The sequence below is a fragment of the Pan paniscus genome, chromosome 5, assembly GCF_029289425.2.
Source record: "Pan paniscus chromosome 5, NHGRI_mPanPan1-v2.0_pri, whole genome shotgun sequence".
NCBI classification, from domain to species: domain Eukaryota; kingdom Metazoa; phylum Chordata; class Mammalia; order Primates; family Hominidae; genus Pan; species Pan paniscus.
Window position 1 is genome coordinate 108,740,796 of NC_073254.2, and position 23,428 is coordinate 108,764,223.

The 23,428-nt window shown below is 41.1% G+C and overlaps 1 protein-coding gene across 2 annotated transcripts in view; it reads right to left on the reverse strand.

The window, feature by feature from the left end:
• RNGTT (RNA guanylyltransferase and 5'-phosphatase) overlaps positions 1-23,428 on the reverse strand; it is a 354,408-nt gene that overhangs the window by 45,210 nt on the left and 285,770 nt on the right. For both annotated transcript variants that reach the window (XM_003822864.5, XM_003822865.5), the window contains one exon: positions 22,894-22,960. In XM_003822864.5, coding sequence (XP_003822912.1) covers positions 22,894-22,960 — 67 coding nt within the window. The remainder of the gene's footprint in view (positions 1-22,893; positions 22,961-23,428) is intronic.

The following is a 23,428-nucleotide window of genomic DNA, read 5'->3' on the forward strand; positions in this document are numbered from 1 at the left end:
TTACGTTTTCTTGGCCATAGAGATTTTTTAAAATTCAAGTTCAGAAAGCTTAGAGTATCTGACTGTGACTAATGGCACCCAGTTACTCAGGAGGGACAGAACCAGACTGAGGCAGGGAATAATGTTGCTGTACTGACTGAAAAATAACTGCCTTAAAAAAAAATCCCATATAATGGTTATAGTCCTTACTTTCCACATATGGCTGCTGCAAAAAATTCCTACTTAAAATATAGAAGACTTTTTTCAAGCCTTTCTGCAGTGTCAAAGTGGAAACTTGGGTCTGACTCAGCCTTACAGCCACTCACAATTCTTGGACTATCAGAACTGGAAAAGACAACTAATACCAAGAGATGGCCCTGTAGCTTTGTGTCTCTCCATAACAACCCTTTGGTTGATTAAATGTGATCTTGAGAGGCTTCAATCCTTCTTGGTTTTTATGGATTCTGGCTGGTAAGTGAAGCTTTCATAATGAGAAACCCACAAGAATTAGCATTAAGATTTTTACTAGACTTTGACATGCTCTAGAAAACAACACAGAGTAACTGGTGTAAAATGCAAACTATTAAACTAGAACATATCTACAAAAATAAGATGTGAAAAATAGAATATATATATTAAGATAAAGGTATTATGAAAAGATATATAGAAATACTCAGTCCCCAATCCTCACATAAAGGACTTCTGAAAAACTTCCCTTTTTAATTTCAAAGACTGCATATAAAGGTATAATGAACTATATCGCTTACTTAATAAAATCCTAAGTGGCATACATCCCAGTACATTTAGAAATTTAATCTCAATAAAGTCAAAGGAGTTACAGTCTTGGATGAGGATGAAATCTGCTTCATTTATAGTATAAAACTACAGTTGTGGATATGTTAAGCATGTCCTTTCTTACTCCATGTTACCACTCATTATAAAATGATTGGTGTTTTATGTAGCTTATATTTTAGGATAAACAAGAGGATAATCAAGCATGTTTAAAATCAAGTTCAAATAAAAAATTTTCTCTGAAAACTTAATTTTTTTATGAATCTAGTATCTCCTTGGTTAATAGAAAACTTGGGAGAACATTTTATTCACTTATTATGGTTCACAATTTGGGGTCCTTGAATGCACTCCAGTGGGGTTCATGAAACCTCTGAAATTATAAGCAAAAGTATGTCTATGTATGTAAACTTTTCTAGGGAGAGGGTTCATGGTTTTCACAGGATTTTGAAAGGGGTCAGTCATCTGGGAGTAGAGTCTCTACCTTGGGTGAAAGTTGAGGACTGAACCTTCCCCATGACTTACTGAAGATGTTAAGAGATAAAAAAAAAAAAAAAAAAGTAAGTTGAGGAAGGCCAGGCACAGTGGCTCACATCTGTAATCCCAACACTTTGGGAGGCTGAGGCAGGAGACTTGCTTGAGCCCAGGAGTTCCAGACCAGCCTGGGCAACAATGTGAGACCTCATCTCTATAAAAAATTTAAAAATTAGCTGAACATGGTGGCAACATGCCTGTAATCCCAGCTACTCGAGTGGCTGAGCTGCAGAAAATGGTGGCTAGGAGACAGGACTTATGTGTATCTCCCACTTGGATGAACAGAACAGTGTGTGAAGACTCACACTGTGAACTTTTGCTTCAAGAACCACCAAAGAAACATACCAGGAAAACCAAAAGAAGTCACAGACCCTTTGAAAGAAGTGGCTTGCTGCTGCAAACTCCATGAGACAGCCAAAAAACTGTGAGTTCCCAAAGTGTGACAGGGGAAAAGTCTGCTTCTGAACATATATCCCCACTGGAAAACCTGAAAATCCAGATCATGGGAGAAGGATTTAACCTCACTTAGAGCTGAAATGGATTTAGAGAGCTGAGGAAAATACTAAAGTAGAAGAAGCAGCAGGAAGAGCCCTGTAGTCACTCCTGGTCTCCAGCTTGAGCCCAGGGAAGCCATTGTTAGCCTTATCTGAGAGAGGTCCTTGGGGAAGGCAGCCAACAGAATTGGGAAGGAGCCACAGAGTGAAAGAAGCTCCTAGATGAACTCTGTAATAATTTCAAATGAGCACAAGTTTTCCTAAACAGAATCAGGGGGTGGGGAGGCAAATGGAAAATACAGATATGAGCACAGAAACTGCAGCTGATGGTGCAGGCAGGTGGGAAGGGGCGAGGCCTGAGAGCCCTGCTTGCTTTCTCAGTGGAGAGACTTGTAGCTTGGGTCAAGATCTCAGTTCTGCTTCCCGCTCCATGAATATAAACTTGGTGCTGTCGGTGGGGCACAGTGGGAGGAAGACTGGCATTGCTGGCTGCATGGGAACTGGATAAAGCCTGTCACTGCCAGCTTTCCCCACTTGCCTGGTGACCTGTATGATGCAGCAGAGGCAGCCATAATTCCCCTTGGAACATAAATCCACTGGCCTAAGAATCACCTGCTATGTCCCACAGTGTCTGCATTAAGCCCTGCTCAAGGAGAGTCTGAGCTCAGATCTGCCCAATCCTGCCCCACCTGATGGTTTTTCTCTACCCGCCCTGGTAGGCAAAGACAAAAAACATAAACTCTTGGGACCTCTATGACCCCGCAATCACCTGAGAAACCCAAGTACTTATCCTGGCCAATGTAGGGCAAGATTATATTCCCCTCCTACTACCACAGCTGGTATTCTCTTGAAAGTGCCACCTCCTGTCTGGAGGCCAGCCAACTCAAGCCATTACAGCAGCTCATAGCAGAACAATCCTGTACTGAGGAAGGAGAAAACGACAGCTAATTCCACCACCTGCAACACCTTGGCCAACCAGAAGTCCAGAGTCTGTCCATATGACAACGTCACCACTAGCATAACCACATTCAAGAAAACCAGCACACTAAACAAAACAACAACCAATGATTCCTACAGAGTTCACTTCAGTCCCCTGTCACCTTCACCGGGGCAGATGCTGGTATCCACAGCTGGAAGATCTGAAGATGGTTCACATCACAGGACTCTTTGTAGACACTCCCCAGCACTAGCCAGGGGCCGGGTAGCCCCACTGGGTGGCTAGACCTAGAAGGGCAATAGTAATCATTGCCGTCTGGCTCTCAGGAAGCCCAATCCCTTGGGGATGATGGTGTGATGGTTAATATGGAGTGTCAACTTGATTGGATTGAAGGATGCAAAGTATTGTTCCTGGGTGTATCTGTGAGGGTGTTGCCAAAGGACATTAACATTTGAGTCTGTGGACTGGGAAAGGCAGACCTACCCTCAATTCAAGTGGGCACAATCTAATCAGCTGCCAACACAACCAGAATAAAAGCAGGCAGAGGAACACGGAAAGACTAGACAGGCTAAGTCTTCTGGCCTCCATGTTTCTCCCGTGCTGGATGCTTCCTGCCCTCGAACATCAGACTCCCAGATTCTTCAGCTTTTAGACTCTTGGACTTACACCAGTGATTTGCCAGGGGCTCTCGGGCCTTCGGCCACAGACTGAAGGCTGCACTGTCAGCTTCCCTACTTTTGAGGTTTTAGAACTCAGACTGGCTTCCTGGTTCCTCAGCTTGCAGACGGCCTACTGTGGGACTTCACTGTGATCGTGTGAGTCAATTCTCCTCATAAACTCCCCTTCATATATACATCTATCCTATGAGTTCTGTCCATCTAGAGAACCCTGACATACAGGGGGAGAGCAACACATCAAGGGATTACTCTGTGGGATAAAAGAATCTGAACAGCAGCCCTTGAAGTCCAGATCTATCCACTGAAACAGTCTACTCAAATGAGAAGGAACCAAAAAAGTGATTCTGGTATGATGAAACAAGGTTCTTATAACACCCACTAAAGATCACACTAGCTCCCCAGCAATGGATCCAAGCCAAGAAGAAATCTGAATTGTCTGATAAAGAATTTAGAAGGTTGATTATTAAGCTACTCAAGGAGGTACCAGAGAAAGGTAAAAATCAACTTAAAGAAATTTTTTAAAAATACAGGATATGGTTGAAAAAGTCTCCACAGAAATAGGTACCACAAAGAAAGGACAATTACAACTTTTGGAAGTAAAAGACACACTTAGAGAAATGCAAAATACACTGGAAAGTTTCAACAATAGACTAGAACAAGTAGAAGAAAGAATTTCAGAGCTTGAAGACAGGCTTTTGAATTAACCCAATCAGACAAAGACAAAGAGAAAAAGAATTAAAAAAAAAAAATTAACAAAGCCTCCAAGAAATTTGGGATTATGTTAAAACGACCAAACATAAGAATAACTGGTGTTCCTGAGGAAGAAGAGAAATCTAGAAATTTAGAAAACTTATTTGAGGGAATAGTCAATAAAAACTTCCCTGGTCTTGCTAGAGATCTAGACATCCAAATACAGGACGCTCAAAGAACACCCGGGAAGTTCATCACAAAAAGATGATTGCCTAGGCACATAGTCATCAGGTTATCTAAAGTCAAGATAAAGGAAATAATCTTAACACCTATGAGACAAAAGCAGCAGGTAACCTATAAAGGAAAACCTATCAGATTAACAGCTCATTTCTCAGCAGAAACCTTACAAACCAGCAGGCATTGGGGTCCTATCTTTACTCTCCTGAAACAAAACAACAGTCAGGAAAAAAGTTTGTATCCAGCAAAATTAAGCTTCATAAATGAAGGAGAGATAGTCTGTTTTAGACAAACAAATGCTGAGATAATTTGCCACTACTAAGCCAGCACTACAAGAAATGCTAAAAAAGTTCTAAATCTTAAAACAAAACCTCGAAATGCACCAAAATAGAACCTCCTTAAAGCATAAATCTCACAGGGCCTATAAAACAACACAATGAAAACAAAACAAAACCCCAAGGTATTCAGGCAACAACTAGCATGATGAATAGAACAGTACCTCACATCTCAGTACTAACATTGAATGTAAATGGCCAAAATGCTCCACTTAAAAGATACAGAATAGCAGAATGGATAAAAATCCACCAACCAAGTATCCTATCTGTTGTCTTCAAGAGACTCAACTAACACATAAGGACTCAAATAAACTCCAGGTAAAGAGGTGAAAAAAGATATTCCATGCAAATGAACACCAAAAGTGAGCAGGAGTGGCTATTCTTATATCAGACAAAACAGACTTTAAAGCAACAATGGTAAAAAAAAAAAAAAAAAGAAAGAAAGAAAAGGAGAGACATTATACAATGATAAAAGGATTAGTCTCCAACAGGAAAATATCACAATCCTAAATACATGCACCTAGCACTGGAGCTCCCAAATTTATACAACAATTACTACTAGACCTAAGAAATGAGATAGACGGCAACACCATAATAGTGGGGGACTTCAATACTCCATTGACAGCACTGGACAGGTCATCAAGACAGAAAGTCAACAAAGAAACAATGGACTTAAACTATACCCTAGAACAAATGGACTTAACAGATATTTACACAACATTCTACCCAACAACTGCAGAATATACATTCCTTTCAACAGCACATGTAACATTCTCCAAGACAGACCATAAGATAGGTCACAAAACAAGTCTCAATAAATTTAAGAGAACTGAAATTATATCAAGTACTTTCTCAGACCACAGTGGAATAAAATTGAAAATTAACTCCAAAAGGAACCCCCCAAACCATACAAATACATAGAAATTAAATTATCTACTCCTGAATGATCTTTGGGTCAACAATGAAATCAAGATGGAAATTAAGAAGTTCTTTGAATTGAATGATAATAGTGACACAACCTATCAAAACCTCTGGGATACAGCAAAAGCGGTACTAAGAGGAAAGTTCATAGCATTAAACGCCTACATCAAAAAGTCTGAAAGAGCACAAACAGACAATCTAAACTCGCACCCCAAGAAACTAGAGAAACAACAACAAACCAAACCCAAACCCTGCAGAAAAGAAATAACAAAGATCAGAGCAGAACTAAACGAAATTGAAACAAACAAAAAGCAATACAAAAGATAAATAAAACGAAATGCTGATTCCTTGAAAAGGTTAAAAAAAAAATTGACAGACCATTAGTGAGATTAACCAAAAAAGAAGAAAGAGAGAAGAATCAAACAAGCTCAAGTAGAAATGAAATGGGAGATACTACAACTGATACCACAGAAACACAAAAAAATCATTCAATGCTACTATGAATAACTTCAGGCACACAAACTAGAAAACCTAGAGGAGAGGGATAAATTGCTGGAAATATACAACCCTCCTAGATTAAACCAGGAAGAAACAGAAACTCTGAACAGACCAATAACAAGTAGTGAGATTGATATAGTAATAAAAAAAAATTGCCAACAAAAAAAGTCCAGGACCAGATGGATTCACAGCTAAATTCTATCACACATTCAAAGAAGAGTTGGTACCAATCCTACTGAAACTATTCCAAAAGATAAAGAGGGAATCCTCCCTAAATCATTCCCTGAAACCATTATTGCCCTAATATTAAAACCAGGGAAGGACATAACAAAAAAGAAAACTATAGACCAATATCCCTGACAAACACAGATGCAAAAAATCCTCAACAAAATACTGTGTAACTGAATCCAACAGCATATTAAAAAGGTAATACATCACTTTCAAGTGGCTTTCATACCAGAGATGCGGGGTTGGTTTAACATACGCAAGTTAATAAATGTGATACACCACATAAACAGAATTAAAAACAAAAACCATATCAATGGATCCAGAAAAAGCATTTGACAAAATATAGCATTCCTTGTGATTACAACCCTAGGCAAAATTGGCATAGAGGAAACACACCTTTAAGGAAGGAGACCACCTCTCCCATTGTCTCCTATTTCATGAGAAAGCAAAAGGTTAAAAGAAGAAGTGAGATCAATAGCCAGATAGCTTGGTGCCAAGAACCGTGCCTGGTAGTTAAACATCAACTCCTGACCTAACCGCTTGTGGATTCCAGACATTGTAGGAGGAAGACTTGTGAAACTTTCTGTTCTGTTCTGCTAGCCCCCATCACTGATGCATGTAGCTCTCAGTCACGTAGCCCCCACTTGCACAATGTATCATGACCCTTTCACATTGACCCCTCAGAGTCGTAAGCCCTTAAAAGGGACAGGAATCTTTACTTTGGGGAGCTCAGATCATGAGATGCGAGTCTACCAATGCTCCCAGCTGATTAAAGCCTCTTCCTTCATAAAACCAGTGTCCGAGAGGTTTTGTCTGCAACCATTCCTGCTACATTTCTTGGTTCCCTGACCTGGAAGCGAGGTGATTAGTGGACAGTTGAGGCAGCCTCTTAGGCGGCTTAGGCCTGCCCTGTGGAGCATCCCTGGAGAGGACTCCGGCGAGCTTAAGCAAAGCAGATCCTGGGAGCACTCCCGCGTAGGCAATTGCCCTGGTCAAATGCCTTGCCACAGCAGTGTGCGGCAGACCCCCGTGGAGAATTAACACAGCAGTTGAACACCGGGAAGGAATCGGCGATTGGAGTCTGGACATCTGGAACATGGTAAGACTGGTCTTGGAACTTGCCCACTCCATCTGAGTGGAAGTGTGGGCTGATCACCCACAGCATGGCTTTCTTGGCACTTTGGTTTTGGTTTTCATTTTGACTAGATTTGAACTGTTTTGGTTTATATTTCACTATTGACTTTTGGATTTGAACTGTTCTGGCTATGATTTCGACTCTGACTTGGCTCAAATTGCTTGATGAATGAGTAATTCCTTATCCATACTTTGATTTTAGTGTGAATTGCTTGGTGAGTGAGTGACCTTTTGCCCCTTTTTCCCTTCCCCCTTTGTGGTAAGAGTGTTGTTTTGTCTCCTGAGAGAGGAAAATGTGTAAAATACAAAGTAAGCCTACCCTGTTAGGAACTATGTTAAAGAATTTCAAGAAAGGATTCAATGGGGACTATGGAATTGCTATGACACCTGGAAAGCTTAAGGCTTTATGTGAGATAGACTATCCAGCATTAGAGGTGAGATGGCCATCAGAAGGAAGCCTAGACAGGTCCCTAGTTTCAAAGGTATGGCCCAAAGTAACTGGTAAATCAGGACACCCAGACCAGTTACCATACATAGATACTTGGTTGCAGCTAGTTTTAGACCCCCCACAGTGGCTAAGAGGACAGGCAGCAGCAGTACTAGTAGCAAAGGGACAGATAGCCAAGGAAAAGTCTTGCTCCACCCGCCGAGGGAAGTCAGCTCCTACGGTTCTGTCTGACCCGACATCAGAGGATGCATGGCAGGAAATGGCACCAACGGTGCCCCTCCTTACCAAGAAGAGAGGCTCCCCACATCGAAACCCACAGCCCCTGAGCCTCTGCAAGGTGTGCACACCCCAAGGCCACCTAAAATAGACAAAAGAGGATATGAAGCTTGGGAGAAACCCCTCCCTTGGCAGCTTGCTTGCAACCTAAAACTGGGACACAAATGCCCCTAAGAGAGCAACGGTATACTGGGGTAAATGAGGAGGGGCATATGGTAGGGGTGTCTTTGTGTACCAACCTTTTACCTCTGCCGATCTCCTCAACTGGAAAAATAACATCCCATCCTATACAGAAAAGCTGCAAGCTCTGATTGAATTGCTCCAAACTATTATCCAAACTCATAACCCCACTTGGGCTGATTGCCACCAGTTGCTCATGTACCTCTTTAACACGGATGAGGGAGGAGAGTGCTCGGGGTAGCAACTAAGTGGCTGGAAGAGCATGTTCCAGCTGATTATCAGAACCCCCAAGAGTATGTGAGGATCCAGCTACCAGGAACTGACCCTTAATAGGATCCAAATGAGACAGAGGGTATGCAAAGGCTAATGCGGTATAGGGAAGCACTCTTAGAAGGGTTGAGGAGAGGAGCCCAAAAGGCCACAAACGTAAACAAGGTCTCCGAGGTTATCCAAGGAAAGCAAGAAAGTCCAGTGCAATTTTATGAGAGACTGTGTGAGGCCTATCGCATGTACACTCCCTTTGACCCAGACAGCCCTGAAAATCAGCGCATGATTAACATGGCCTTAGTTAGTCAAAGCGCAGAGGATATTAGGAGAAAGCTGAAGAAACGGGCTGGGTTTGCAGTATGAATACGTCGCCAATTACTGGAAATAGCCAACCAAGTGTTTGTAAATACAGATGCAACAAGCCGCAGAGAGAGCCGCAAAGAAGGTGAATGCCAAGCCTGGTGAAATGCTGACCTACTAGCTGCAGCTATTAGAGGGGTCCCCCTGAAAGGACAAGGGAATGGGGGCTCCAGGAAAAATACCCAGTCTGACCGTCCACGCTTGCAACGTAACCAGTGCACCTATTGTAAAGAGATAGGACATTGGAAAGGTAAGTGCCCTCAGCTGAAAGAAAAGCAAGGTGGTTCAGAGCAAAAGACCCCAGACAAGGACGAAGGAGCCTTGTTCAATCTGGCTGAGGGGTTATTGGACCGAAGGGGACCAGGCTCACGTGCCCCCAAGGAGCCCATGGTCAGAATGACAGTTGGGGGCAAGGACATTAAGTTTCTGGTCAATATGGTGCTGAACATTCAGTAGTGACCACCCCGGTCACCCCCTTGTCTAAAAAGACTATTGATATAATTGGAGCAACAAGAGTTTTGACAAAGCAGGCTTTCTGTTTGCCCCGGACCTGCTCGGTGGGGGGACATGAAGTGATTCACCAGTTCCTGTACATCCCTGACTGCCCCTTGCCTTTGTTAGGAAGGGACCTGCTTAGCAAGCTGAGAGCTATCTTCCTTTACCAAGCAAGGCTCTTTACAACTGAAGTTGCCCGGAACAGGAGTTATCATGGCCCTGACAGTTCCCCGAGAGGAAGAGTAGCGACTCTTCCTAACCAAACCAGGCAAAGAGATAGGGCCAGCTCTGGCCCAGTGGTGGCCAAAAGTACGGGCAGAAGACAACCCTCCCAGATTGGCAGTCAATCAAGCTCCTGTACTCAGAGAAGTTAAGCCAGAGGCCCAGCCAGTCAGGCAAAACCAGTATCCAGTCCCCAGAGAAGCCCTGGAAGGTATCCAGGTTCATCTTAAGCACCTGAGGACTTTTGGAATTATAGTGCCTTGTCAGTCTCCATGGAACACCCCCCTCCTACCTGTTCCCAAGCCAGGGACCAAGGACTACAGGCCAGTACAGGACTTGCGATTGGTCAATCCAGCCGCAGTGACTTTCCATCCAACAGTACCTAACCCGTACACATTGTTGGGGTTATTGCCAGCTAAGGACAGCTGGTTCACCTGCCTAGACCTGAAGGACGCCTTCTTTAGCATCAGATTAGCTCCAGAGAGCCAGAAACTGTTTGCCTTTCAGTGGGAGGATCCGGGGTCAGGTGTCACCACTCATTACACTTGGACCCAGCTTCCCCAGGGGTTCAAGAACTTCCCCCACCATCTTTGGGGAGGCACTGGCTCGAGACCTCCAAAAGTTTCCTGCCAGAGACCTAGGCTGCGTGTTGTTCCAGTACGTCGACAACCTCCTGCTGGGACACCCCATGGCAGTCGGGTGCGTCAAAGGAACAGACGCCCTGCTTCAGCACCTGGAGGACTATGGGTATAAGGTGTCCAAGAAGAAAGCTCAGATCTGCAGACAGCAGGTACGCTACCTGGGATTTACTATCCGACAGGGGGAGTGCAGCCTAGGATCAGAAAGAAAGCAGGTCATTTGCAACCTACTGGAGCCTAAGACCAGAAGGCAGTTGAGAGAATTATTAGGAGCTGTGGGGTTCTGCAGGTTATGGATCCCAAATTTTGCAGTACTGGCCAAACCTCTGGTACCAAGTTACAAAGGGGGGTGACATGGAACCATTTCAATGGGGGTCCCAACAGCAACAGGCTTTTCATGAGTTAAAAGAAAAACTCATGTCAGCCCTAGCCCTGGGTCTACCTGACCTGACAAAGCCATTTACATTGTATGTGTCAGAAAGAAAAAAAATAGCAGTCGGAGTTTTAACTCAAGACGTAAGGCCGTGGCTGAGGCCTGTGGCCTACCTCTCTAAACAGCTAGACAGAGTTTCTAAAGGTTGGCCCCCGTGTTTGAGGGCCTTAGCACCAACTGCCCTGCTAACACAAGAAGTGGATAAACTAACTCTTAGGCAAAACTTGAACATAAAGGCCCCTCATGCAGTGGTGACTTTAATGAATACCAAAGGACATCACTGGCTGACAAATGCCAGACTAACCAAGTACCAAAGCCTGCTCTGTGAAAATCCCCATATAACCACTGAAGTTTGTAACACTTTGAACCCCACCACCTTGCTTCTGGTATCAGAGAGCCCAGTTGAACATAACTGTGTAGAGGTGTTGGACTAAGTTTATTCTAGCAGACCCGACCTCCAGGACAAACCTTGGATGTCTGTAGACTGGGAGCTGTATGTAGACGGAAGCAGCTTCATTAACCCACAGAGAGAGACGTGCGCTGGATATGCAGTGGTAAATCTTGGACACTGTTATTGAAGCCAAATCGCTGCCTCAGGGAACTTCAGCCCAGAAGGCCGAACTCATTGCTTTAACTCAGGCCTTAGAGCTAAGTGAAGGTAAGACTGTAAACATTTATACTGACTCTCAGTATGCCTTTTTAACCCTCCAAGTGCATGGGGCATTATACAAAGAAAAAGGCCTATTGAACTCAGGGGGAAAGGACATTTAGTATCAGCAAGAAATTTTACAGTTATTAGAAGCAGTATGGAAGCCTCGGAGGGTGGCAGTAATGCATTGTAAAGGACATCAGTGAGTCACCACTTCTGTTGCCTTAGGGAATTCTCGAGCAGACTCCTAAGCTCACAGAGCAGCATCCACCCCCTACTGAGCATCAGTCACAGCCCCTCTGCTCTCTCAGGCACTGGATCTAGTGCCTACTTATTCTAAAGAGGAAAGAGACTTTTTCCAGGCAGAAGGGGGGCAAGTGATAAAGGAAGGATGGATCTGGTTACCAGACAGAAGAGTAGCCATGCCACAGCTACTAGGGGCCACAGTTGTGCTGGCTGTGCATGAGACCACCCATCTAGGCCAAGAGTCACTTGAAAAGTTGTTAGGCTGGCACTTCTACATTTCATGTCTTGTCGGCCCTTGCCAAAACAGTAACAGCAATGTGTCACCTGCCAGCAGCACAATGCTAGGCAGGTTCCAACCACCCCGCTCAGCATACAAGCTTATGGAGCAGCCCCCTTTGAAGATCTCCAAGTAGACTTCACCGAAATGCCCAAATGTGGAGGTAACAAGTATCAGCTGGTTCTAGTGTGTACATACTCTGGGTGGGTAGAGGCTTATCCAACACGAACTGAGAAAGCTCGTGAAGTAACCCGTGTGCTTCTTCGAGATCTCATCCCTAGGTTTGGACTGCCCTTACGGATTGGCTCAGACAATGGGCCGGCATTTGTGGCTGACTTGGTACAGAAGACAGCAAAGGTATTGGGGATCACATGGAAACTGCATGCCACCTACCAACCTTGGAGTTCCGGAAAGGTGGAGTGAATGAATCGGACTATAAAAAATAGCTTAGGGAAAGTGTGTCAAGAAACAGGATTAGGCTTAGGGAAAGTGTGTCAAGAAACGGGTACAGGCTCTCCCCACGGTATTGTTTAAAATCAGGTGTACTCCTTCTAAAAGAACAGGATATTCCCCTTATGAGATATTGTATCATAGACCCCCTCCCATATTACGAGGATTTCCAGGCACTCCTCAGGAGCTAGGAGAAATTGGGCTGCAATGACAGCTACAGGCTTTAGAAAAAGTTACACAAACAATTTCAGCCTGGGTAAATGAGAGATGCCCCATTAGCTTATTTTCCCCAGTTTACCCTTTCTCCCCAGGTGATCGAGTGTGGATCAAAGACTGGAACATAGCCCCTTTGTGGCCACGGTGGAAAGGACCCCAGACCATCATCCTGACCACTCCCACCACCATGAAGGTAGAAGGAATTCCGGCCTGGATCCACCACAGCCACGTGAAACCCACAGCACCTGAGACCTGGGAGGTGAGACCAAGCCCGGACAATCCCTACAAAGTGACTCTGAAAAAGACAACAAGCCCTGCTCCAGTCACACCTGGAAGCTGATTGGTGTATGCACAGCCAAAGCATAAGGAAACTCATCGTGGGACTCATTTTTCTCAAAATTTGGACTTGTTCAATAAGAACTTCAGCTGATATTCCCCACATGGAGGACTGTACCCAGTGTATTCATCAGGTTACAGAGGTAGGGCAACAAGTTAAAATAACCTTTCTGTTTTATAGTTATTATGAATGTCTAGGAATTTTGAAAGGGATCTGCTTATATAATGCCACTCAGTATAATGTGTGTAGCCCAGGGAATGACCAACCTCATGTGTCTTACAACCCGTCTGAGCCTCCTATGACCACAGTTTTTGAAATAAGATTAAGAACTGAGGACTGGTGGGGACTCATGAAAGATACAAGTAAAGTAATACCAGAACAGAAGAAAAAGGAGCTCCCAAACAAGTCACCTTAAGATTTGATGCCTGTGCAGTCATTAATAGTAACAAGCTAGGGATGGGATGTGGTTCTCTCAGTCGGGGGGAAAAAAAAAGCTATATATGGCAGAAAATAAGTACATTTGTCATGAATTAGGACTATATGGTATTATTGAATGTAGTTATTGGTCCTATGTCATTTGGGCCACCTGGAAAAAGGACAAAAAAGACCCTGTTTGCCTACAAAAAGGAAAAAGTAATTCGTCTTGCACCTCCGGTAACTGTAACCCATTAGAATTAATAATTACTAACCCCCAGGATCCCCACTGGAAGACAGGAGAAAATGTAAACCTAGGAATTGATGGAACTGGGCTTGACCCCCGAGTCAACCTTTTAATCCAAGGGGAGATCCACAAGTGCTCCCCCAAACCAGTGTTTCAGACCTTTTATGATGAACTAAATGTGCCAATACCAGAACTGCCAGGGAAGACAAAAGATTTGTTCCTGCAGTTAGCAGAAAATATAGCCCATTCCCTCAACATTACTTCCTGTTATGTATGCAGGGGAACTACTATGGGAGACCAATGGCCTTGGGAGGCCCGAGAATTAGTGCCCATGGATCCAGTTCCTGATATAATTCCAGTCCAGAAGGCCCACACTGGTAACTTTTGGGTCTTAAAAACCTCAATTATTGGGCAATACTGCCTAGCTAGAGAAGGAAAAGACTTCACCATCCCCGTAGGAAGCTCAATTGCCTAGGGCAAAAGCTGTATAATGGCACAAGAAGAACAGTCACCTGGTGGGGTCTAAACCATATTGAGAAGAACCCATTTAGTAAGTTTACTAAGTTGCAAACTGTTTGGGCCCATCCAGAGTCTCACCGGGACTGGACGGCTCCAGCTAGACTATACTGGATATGTGGACATAGAGCCTATGCCAAGCTACCTGACCAATGGGCAGGCAGTTGCGTCATTGGCACCACTAAGCCATCCTTTTTCCTGCTGCCCATAAAAACAGGTGATGAGCTCCTAGGCTTCCCTGTCTATGCTTCCTGAGAAAACAGAAGCATAGCCATAGGCAATTGGAAAGATGATGAGTGGTCCCATGAAAGAATCATATAATACTATGGGCCTGCCAACTGGGCACAAGATGGTTCGTGGGGATACCAAACCCCCATTTACATGCTCAACCGGATTATATGGTTACAAGCTGTCTTAGAAATAATCACTAATGAAACTGGCAGAACTTTGACTGTTAGCCCGGCAAGAAACCCAGATAAGAAATGCTATTTATCAAAATAGATTGGCCCTAGACTACTTGCTAGCAGTGGAAAGAGGGGTCTGTGGAAAATTCAACCTGACCAATTGCTGTCTGCATATAGATGACCAAGGCCAAGTAGTCGAAAACATCGTCAGAGACATGACAAAGCTACCACATATGCCTGTGCAGGTTTGGCATGGATTTGATCCTGGGTCTGTATTTGGAAAATGGTTCCCAGCATTAGGATTTAAAACTCTTATAATAGGAGTAATAACAGTATTAGGAACCTGCTTGTTGCTCCCCTGCTTGCTGCCTTTGCTCCTTCAAATAATGAGAAGCTTTGTCACTACTTTAATTCACCAAAATAGTTCAGCACAAGTGTATTACATGAATCACTATCGGTCTGTCTCGCAAAAAGACCTAGATAGTGAGGATGAAAGTGAAAATTCCCACTAATAAGTGAGATTCTAAAAGGGGGGAATAAGGAAGGAGACCACCTCTCCCATTGTCTCCTGTTTCATGAGAAAGCAAAAAGTTAAAAAAAGAAGCAGAAGTGAGATCAATGGCCAGATGGTTTAGTGCCAAGAACCAGGCCTGGTAGTTAAACATCAACTCCTGACCTAACCGCTTGTGTTATCCATAGATTCCAGACATTGTATGAGGAAGACTTGTGAAACTTTCTGTTCTGTTCTGCTAGCCCCCATCACTGATGCATGTAGCTCTCAGTCATGTAGCCCCCACTTGCACAATGTATCATGACCCTTTCACGTGGACCCCTCAGAGTTGTAAGCTCTTAAAAGGGACAGGAATCTTTACTTTGGGGAGCTCGGATCTTGAGACGCAAGTCTACCAATGCTCCCAGCTGATTAAAGCCTCTTCCTTCATAGAACCGGTGTCTAAGAGGTTTTGTCTGCGACTGTTCCTGCTACACCTTCAGGTACTAAAAGCCATCAATGACAAACCCACAGCCAATATTATACTGAACAGGGAAAAGTTGAAAACATTCCCCCTGAGAACTGGAATAAGACAATGATGCCCACTTTCACCACTTCTATTCATTACAGTAATGGAAGTCCTAGCCAGGGCAATCAGACATGGGAAATAAATAAAGGGCATCCAAATCAGTAAAGAGGAAGTCAAACTGTCACTTTTTGCTGATGATATGATTGTATACCTAGAAAACCCTAAAGACTTATCCAAAAAACTCCTAGATCTGATAAATGAATTCAGTAAAGTTTCAGGATACAAAACTAATGTACACAAATCAGTAGCACTGCTATACACCAACAGTGACCAAGCTGAGAATCAAATAAAGAAGTCAACCCTTTTAAAACAGCTGCAAATAAAATAAAATACTTAGGAATATACCTAACAAAGGAGGTGAAAGACCTCTACAAGGAAAACTACAAAACATTGCTGAAAGAAATCACACATGACAAAAACAAATGGAAACACATCCCACGATCATGGATGAGTAGAATCAATACTGTGAAAATGACCATACTGCCAAAAGCAATCTATAAATTCAATGCAATTCCCATAAAAATACCATCATCATTCTTCACAGAACTAGAAAAGCCAATCCTAAAAGTCATATGGAATAAAAAAAAGAGCCTGCAAAGCCAAAGCAAGCCTAAGCAAAAACAACAAATCTGGAGGCATCACATTACCCAATGGCAAACTATACTACAAGGATATAGTTGCCAAAACAGCATGGTCCTGGTATAAAAACAGGCAGGTAGACCAATGGAACAGAACAGAGAACCTAGAAATAACGCCACATACTTACTGCCAACTGATCTTTGACAAAACAAATGAAAACAGAGTGGGAAAAAGTGCTGAGATTCACCTAATTCAACAAACAGTGCTGGGATAATTGGCAAGCCACAGGTAGAAAAATGAAACTGGATCCTCATCTCTCACCTTATAAAAAAATCAACTCAAGACAGATTAAAGACTTAAATTTAAGACCTGAAACCATAAACATTCTAAAAAATAACACTGGAAAAACTCTTGTAGACATTGGTTTAGGTAGAGTTCATGACCAGGAACCCAAAAGCAAATGCAACAAAAACAAAAATAAACAGATGGAACTTAATTAAACTAAAAAGTTTCTGTACAACAAAAGAAATAATCAACAGAATTAACAGACAACCCACAGAGTAGGAGAAAATGTATATACATATATATATATATATATACACACACACACATATATACACATATATATAAATGTATACACATATATATACACATATATATAAATGTATACACATATATGTAGAAATGTAATGCTCCATATATATGTAATGATGAAATACTACTCAGCTATAAAAAGGAACAAAATAATGGCATTTGCAGCAACCTGGATGAAGTTGGAGACCATTATTCTAAGTGAAGTAACTCAGGAATGGAAAACCAAACACTGTATGTTCTCACTCATAAGTAGGAGCTAAGCTGTGAGAATGCAAAGCCGTAAGAATGATATAATGGACTCTGGGGACTCAGGGGGAAGTGTGGGATGAGGGTGAGGGATAAAAGACTACACATTGGGTACAGTGTACACTGCTCTGGTGATGGGGTCCACCAAAATTTCAGAAATCACCACTAAAGAACTTATCTATGTAACTAAACACCACCTGTTTCCCAAAACCTATTGAAGTAATAATTTTTCAAAAAAAGTTGAAATAACTTCCCCTAGCCACAATGAAATCTGAAACTAGCATGAAGATGCACCAGTCTAAGACTATGCTGAAGTCCCAAGTTTACACATATTTATATCTTTATGTAGGGCTTAGATAGAAAACTAAAACTAAAAGATGAGTAAATAATGGAAGAGTGTGTGTGTGTTCAGCTGTAGGAATAATTGTAATGCTCCATTTTATATATTTAATACTAACAGTACAGATGTACATATACTTATTGGCATGCTATAGCAAATTTCTGAATTCATTTAACATGTGGCCAAATATCTATTATCTTTTTGTGTTCTTTCTTTTCTCTTTCTGACCTTTATAAAATGGAGCTCGTTTTTAGAAATATAGTTGTAAAATATCTCTAGCAAACACTGCCTCCAACACCAAGCCACCCACACTAAGGAACTTAAGTCCTGTGATGTTAATGAATGAGAATGTCTTTTCCTCCATGATCAAGTGAACAATTTCGTATCCTGATTTAATTTTAAAAATCAACAACCAATATGTTCTTAAGAAAAGCAAAGCAGTCTCCATTTTTAAAAGGTTATATCTCATATTTATGACACAACATATTATCATCACATTTAGCTTAATGGGAAAATGTGAACATAACAAATACTGGTATTTCATATTCACAAGTCAGGTACAAGCCAACATAGGAAACGAATCTTACTTTTATAATCTAATGTCAAACATTTGAACTATGATTTTAAAATTGTTATCCCATTAACTTACATTCTAATTAATATGCAGGTAATTTGGTGGAGCCATAGGAATTATGAAAGAACTTCAACAATTAATAAGGATAAGAATCTTTTAACAGTGAATGAAAGAAACCTTTCCCACAACAACATCAAAGGAAAAGGACACCCTAAAATCATGAACTTTTTTCTACAGGATTGATTATCCAGGCATAAAGGATTGACAAAAGATTGACTTTTGTCACCGAGCTTGTTAGGAAATGTGCAGATAAAGAAAATGTTATGTTAATAAATCAGGTAAGTGGTAGGGCAACTACCACTCCGATACACATAACTCTGAGACTGTGCTTTTGAGACACCATGTAACTCACACCATGCACACAAAAAATTCTCTCCTTACTGAAATATATCAGATAAGCTTCTCTCTTTTTAGTTACTTCAGCTCTAATAAAGAGAAACAGGATTTTCAAAATCATTGGACAGAAAAATATTGAGCTGTCAGAAATGTTCCTGCTGAAACCTATTAGGATTCCTGGCTATACTGATGAATTCAGTGAATGGGATAGTGAGGGGGGTTTATGAAGAGAATCTTGCCAATTCCCCTCATGTTACAGGGATATTAAAAATGGAAGACAAAAATGTACTTGAATACTTGTCATTATTTAAGGAACTAGAAAAGTCAAGAGATTCCATAATTCAAGATCCTAATGATGAACTTTAGAGAATGTTTAGATTTAGGTTAAACTAATGGAGTTATTTAAAGAGGTGCTAATGCTATGGTAACTAAGATAAGATTTTTCATTTAAAAATGTTGATATTGTGGTGGCCAGGCATGGTGGCTCACACCTGTAATCCCGGCACTTTTGGAGGCTGAGATGGGTGGATCACTTGAGTCCAGGAGTTTGAGACCAGCCTGGACAACATGGTGAAACCCCAACTCCACAAAAAATTAGCCAGGCATGTAGCATGCACCTGTAGTTCCAGCTACTTGGGAGACTCAGGTGAGAGGATCACCTGAGCCTGAGAGGCCAACGCTGCAGTAAGCTGCAGTGAGTTGTGATTGTGCCACTGCACTCCAGCCTGGGTAACAGAGTGAGACTCTGTCTCAAAAAAAAGATGTTGATATGATGACTGAACATCTTCAGTATTAAGTATCTTGCATATTCTATTTAGTCTTAGTCTACTGTGAAAAATCCTTATTTTTCAAAACATAAAAATATGTCATATAAGCAGGTGGAAAGGAGTTTTAACTCACAACTCTCAAATGGATAGAAGAAAAATAACACATGGAGCCAAGAAACAAATGTGAAAAAAAAAAATCAGAAAACTATGTAACAACAACAAAAAAAATCACAAAACAAATGTATTGGCTTCTGGCCAGGTGCAGTGGCTCATGCCTGTAATCCCAGTACTGTGGGAGGCTGAAGTGGGCGGACTGCCTGAGGTCAGGAGTTCAAGACCAGTCTGGCCAACATGGCGAAACCACAGCTCTACTAAAAATACAAAAAATTAGCCAGGCATGGTGGTGCGAGCCTGTAATCTCAGCTACTCGGGAGGCTGAGGCAGGAGAATCACTTGAACTCGGGAGGCAGAGGTTGCAGTGAGCCGAGATTGTGCCACTGCACTCCAGCCTGGGTGACAGAGTGAGACTCCGTCTCAGAAGGAAAAAAAAAAAAAAAATTTATAGGTTTCTCAGAAAACATTAACAGAAAGTTACAAAAACAAAACTGAGTGTCTCAACTCTTTCCTTTTTATAAATTGCCTTGAATGCTAATATTTTTTCATTTCTTATAACAAAGCTTAATGGAATCAATTAACCAACCCTCAACTAATATTACTATAAAAACAATTTTTGATAAAAGATTAAATAATGCTTTCCCACTAAGATAAGAAGCAAGACAAGTATGTCTGTTCTTGCCATTTCTACTCAACTCTGTATTGTAGGATTTAGTCAGTGCAATAAAGAAAAAGCAGGCCAGGGGTGGTGGCTCATGCCTGTAATCCTACTACTTTGGGAGGCCAAGGTGGGAGGATTGCTTGAGGCCAGGAGTTCAAGACCAACCTGGCCAACAGAGCAAGACCCTGTCTGTATAAAGAAGAAAATTTTAAAAAAGGAAAAGCAATAAAAGGCATCAAGATCAGAAAGGAGAACTGTCCTTATTAGTAGAGAACAATCATTTATGTAGATAATCCTACGAAATCTACATAAAAGCTACTGAACTAATAATCGAGTATAAGATCGTAGAGTTTAAAGCCAATACATGAAAAGAAAAAAAAAACAATCAGCTTTTTACAGACTAGCAACTACCATTAAACAATCAGAAATTAAAATTAAATCCTGCCCAAGTGTCAGGGTGAGTAAAAAAAAATTTAAAAGAAAACTTTTATAATAGCATAAAAAATACAAAATAGATAAATTTGCTTGAAAAATGTCTAAGACCAATATACTGAAAGCAACGAAATATTGCTGGGAGACCTAAATAACTAGAGAGCGATGTGGCCTTAATGAATTGGAATATTCAATATTGCTAAAATTTCAGTTCTCTGCAAACTGATCTATACATTCAACACAATCCCAATCACAATCTGAACAGGCATTTTTATAGAAACTGACAAGATGATTATAAAAATTCATATGGAAATGAAAGGAACCTAGATTAGCCAAACAACATAGAAAAAGAACAAAGTTGGAGGATTTATACTACTTGACTTCATGATTTGTTATAAAGCTACAGTAATCAATATAGTGTGGTTATTGGTAGAGGAATAAACACATAGGTCAATGGAATGGAAGAGTCCAGAAATAGATTCACACATATATGGATAAACTGATTTTCAACAAAGCTGTAAGGTCTTTATTCTTTTCGAAAGTGCTTTTTGGAACATCTATATATCCACGTCTTGGAAAAAAATATGTTTGAGAGTAACATTCTGGAAAAAAAAAGATGAAAAAAAAAAAGAACATCAATCCATACTTGACTCTTCTATAAAAATTACCTCAAATGGACAATAAACCTAAATGTATAACTTAAAAGTATAAAACTTCTAGCAGAATACATACGAGAAAAATCTTTGTGACTTTGGGTTAGGAAAATATTTCTTAGAAACAACAACAAAAGCATGAGCCATGAAAGAAAAATCAACTGAACTTCATCAATACTAAGAACTGCTCTTTGAGGACACTGTTAAGAGATGAAAAGACAACGATAGCTGGGAGAAAATAACTGCAAATCACAAATCTGATGAAGGACTTATATCCAGAAGATATAAAAAATGTTCAAAACTCAGTAAGAAAACAAAAAACCCAATTTTAAAATAACAAGATTTGAAGAAATACTTCACTAGAGAAGATATGAACATCCATTTCACTGGATTCAGATGGAAAAAAAAGTACACGAAAAGAATCTCAGTCATTACGGAAATGTAATACAACTACCACGTGACCCAGCCATTCCCCTCCTAGATATTTACCCAAGAGAAAGAAAAGCGTAAGTCTATGCAAAACTCGTACACAAATGCTCACAGCAGCTTTATTTGTAATAGCCCCAAGCTAGAAACAACGCAAATGCCCATCAGCAGGTGAAAGGATAATCAAACTGTGCTATAGCCATACTACTAATGGCAAAAAAACACAATTACTTTTACACCAACCTGATACTTGGCAATAAAAAATAATAAACTAGTGACAAGTGCAATAATGTGGATGAATCTCAAAATAATTATGCTGAGTGAACGAAGGCAAAAAAGAGAGCAAGTGAATATACACTATATGATTTCACTTATATAAAGCTCTAGAAAATGCAAATTAATGTATAATAACAAAAATCAGATTACTGGTTGCCTGGAGACCAGGAAAAAAAAAAAAAAAAGGAAGGGCAGGAGGGGGAAATTTCAAAGGGGCACAAGGAAACTTTCTGAAGTGATGAATGTTAATTATCTTGATTGCAGTGATGGTTTCACAACTACAAGCATCATAATTTATCAAATTGTACAGTTTATTGTTCTTCAATTAGATCTCAATAAAGCTGTTAAAAACATTTTTGTTTTTCAAGGCAGAGTCTCACTCTGTCACCCAGGCTGGAATGCAGTGGTGTGATCATGGCTCACTGCAACCTTGACCTCCCAGGTTCAGGCGATCCTCTTGCCTCAGCCTTCCAAAAACCTGGGACAACTGCCATGGCCAGCGAAATTTTTTTTTTTACTATTTTGTAGAGATGAGGTTTCACTATGTTGCCCAGGCTAGTCTCGAACTTCTGGGCTCAGGCAATCTTCCAGCCCTGACCCTCCCACCTCGGCCTCAAAAAGCACTGGTAGTGCAGGCATGAGCCACCGTGCCCGACTTGTAAACATTTTTTTAATGGCAAAAGGGATGATCTCAAAGATTAATCTCTAAATGTACTCTTCTAAATGAATCACTGAACTGTTTCGGTCAAAGTCAATTTTACTATGGCAAGAATATTAAAATAATCAATTCCTTTGAAAAGCTGAAAGATTTCTTCAGCAGAAATATGCAAAAGCTAATGAAATTATCATCTCACATTCACTTTTTTTTTTTTTTTTTTTGAGACAGGGTCTCACTCTGTCACCCGGGCTGGAGTACAGTGGTGTGATCACGGCTCACTGCAGCCTCAAACTCCTGGGGCTCAAGTGATCTTCCCACCTCAGCCTCCAGAGTAGCTGGGACTACAGGAACATGCCACTGAACTTGGCTAATGACAAAAAAATTTTCTTTTTGTAGAGACAGGGTTCCCAGCATGGTCTCAACCTCCTGGGTTCAAGTGATCCACCTGTCTTAGCCTCCCAAAGTGCTGGAACACAATATTTTTATATGTTGATTATTATTAGCAAGGTTTTGATGGATTCTAGATAAGAGAACATCCAGGAAAAGTACACTGAAAATGAACAAACATACCTTGATTTGTGCAAAGGGTCTTTCATAACCTCCAACATACAGGAGGCCAACATTCTGAGGAAGTAACCTACAAAGAAAAAAAAGCATTATTTATAAAATACTCCTTCTTATGAATAAGGTTGTATAATTATCAAAATTTGAATAATAGATATAATATAGATATACTATAAAATATATTAGATGGATGCTGTGAGAAAAGTAATAACTGTGTAATTATTCTTATCTTTCACACTATGAGATAGTAACCAGAAAATAAATAATTTTATATTTCAGAAAATAATGGGAGCCAAGTGTGGTTGTGTGTGCCTATAGTCCTAGTACCTCGACAGACTGAAGCAGGAGGATTGCTTGACTCCAGGAGTCCAAGGTTGTAGTGTGCTATGACTGCACCTGTGAATAGCCACTCCCTTTAGTCTGGGCAATATAACGAGACCCCATCTCAAATAATAATAATGATCAGTAAAATGTTGAGAATGAAAAATGTAGAACACTCTAATATATTAGTAATTCTAACAAAATTACAGAGGGCCCTTGA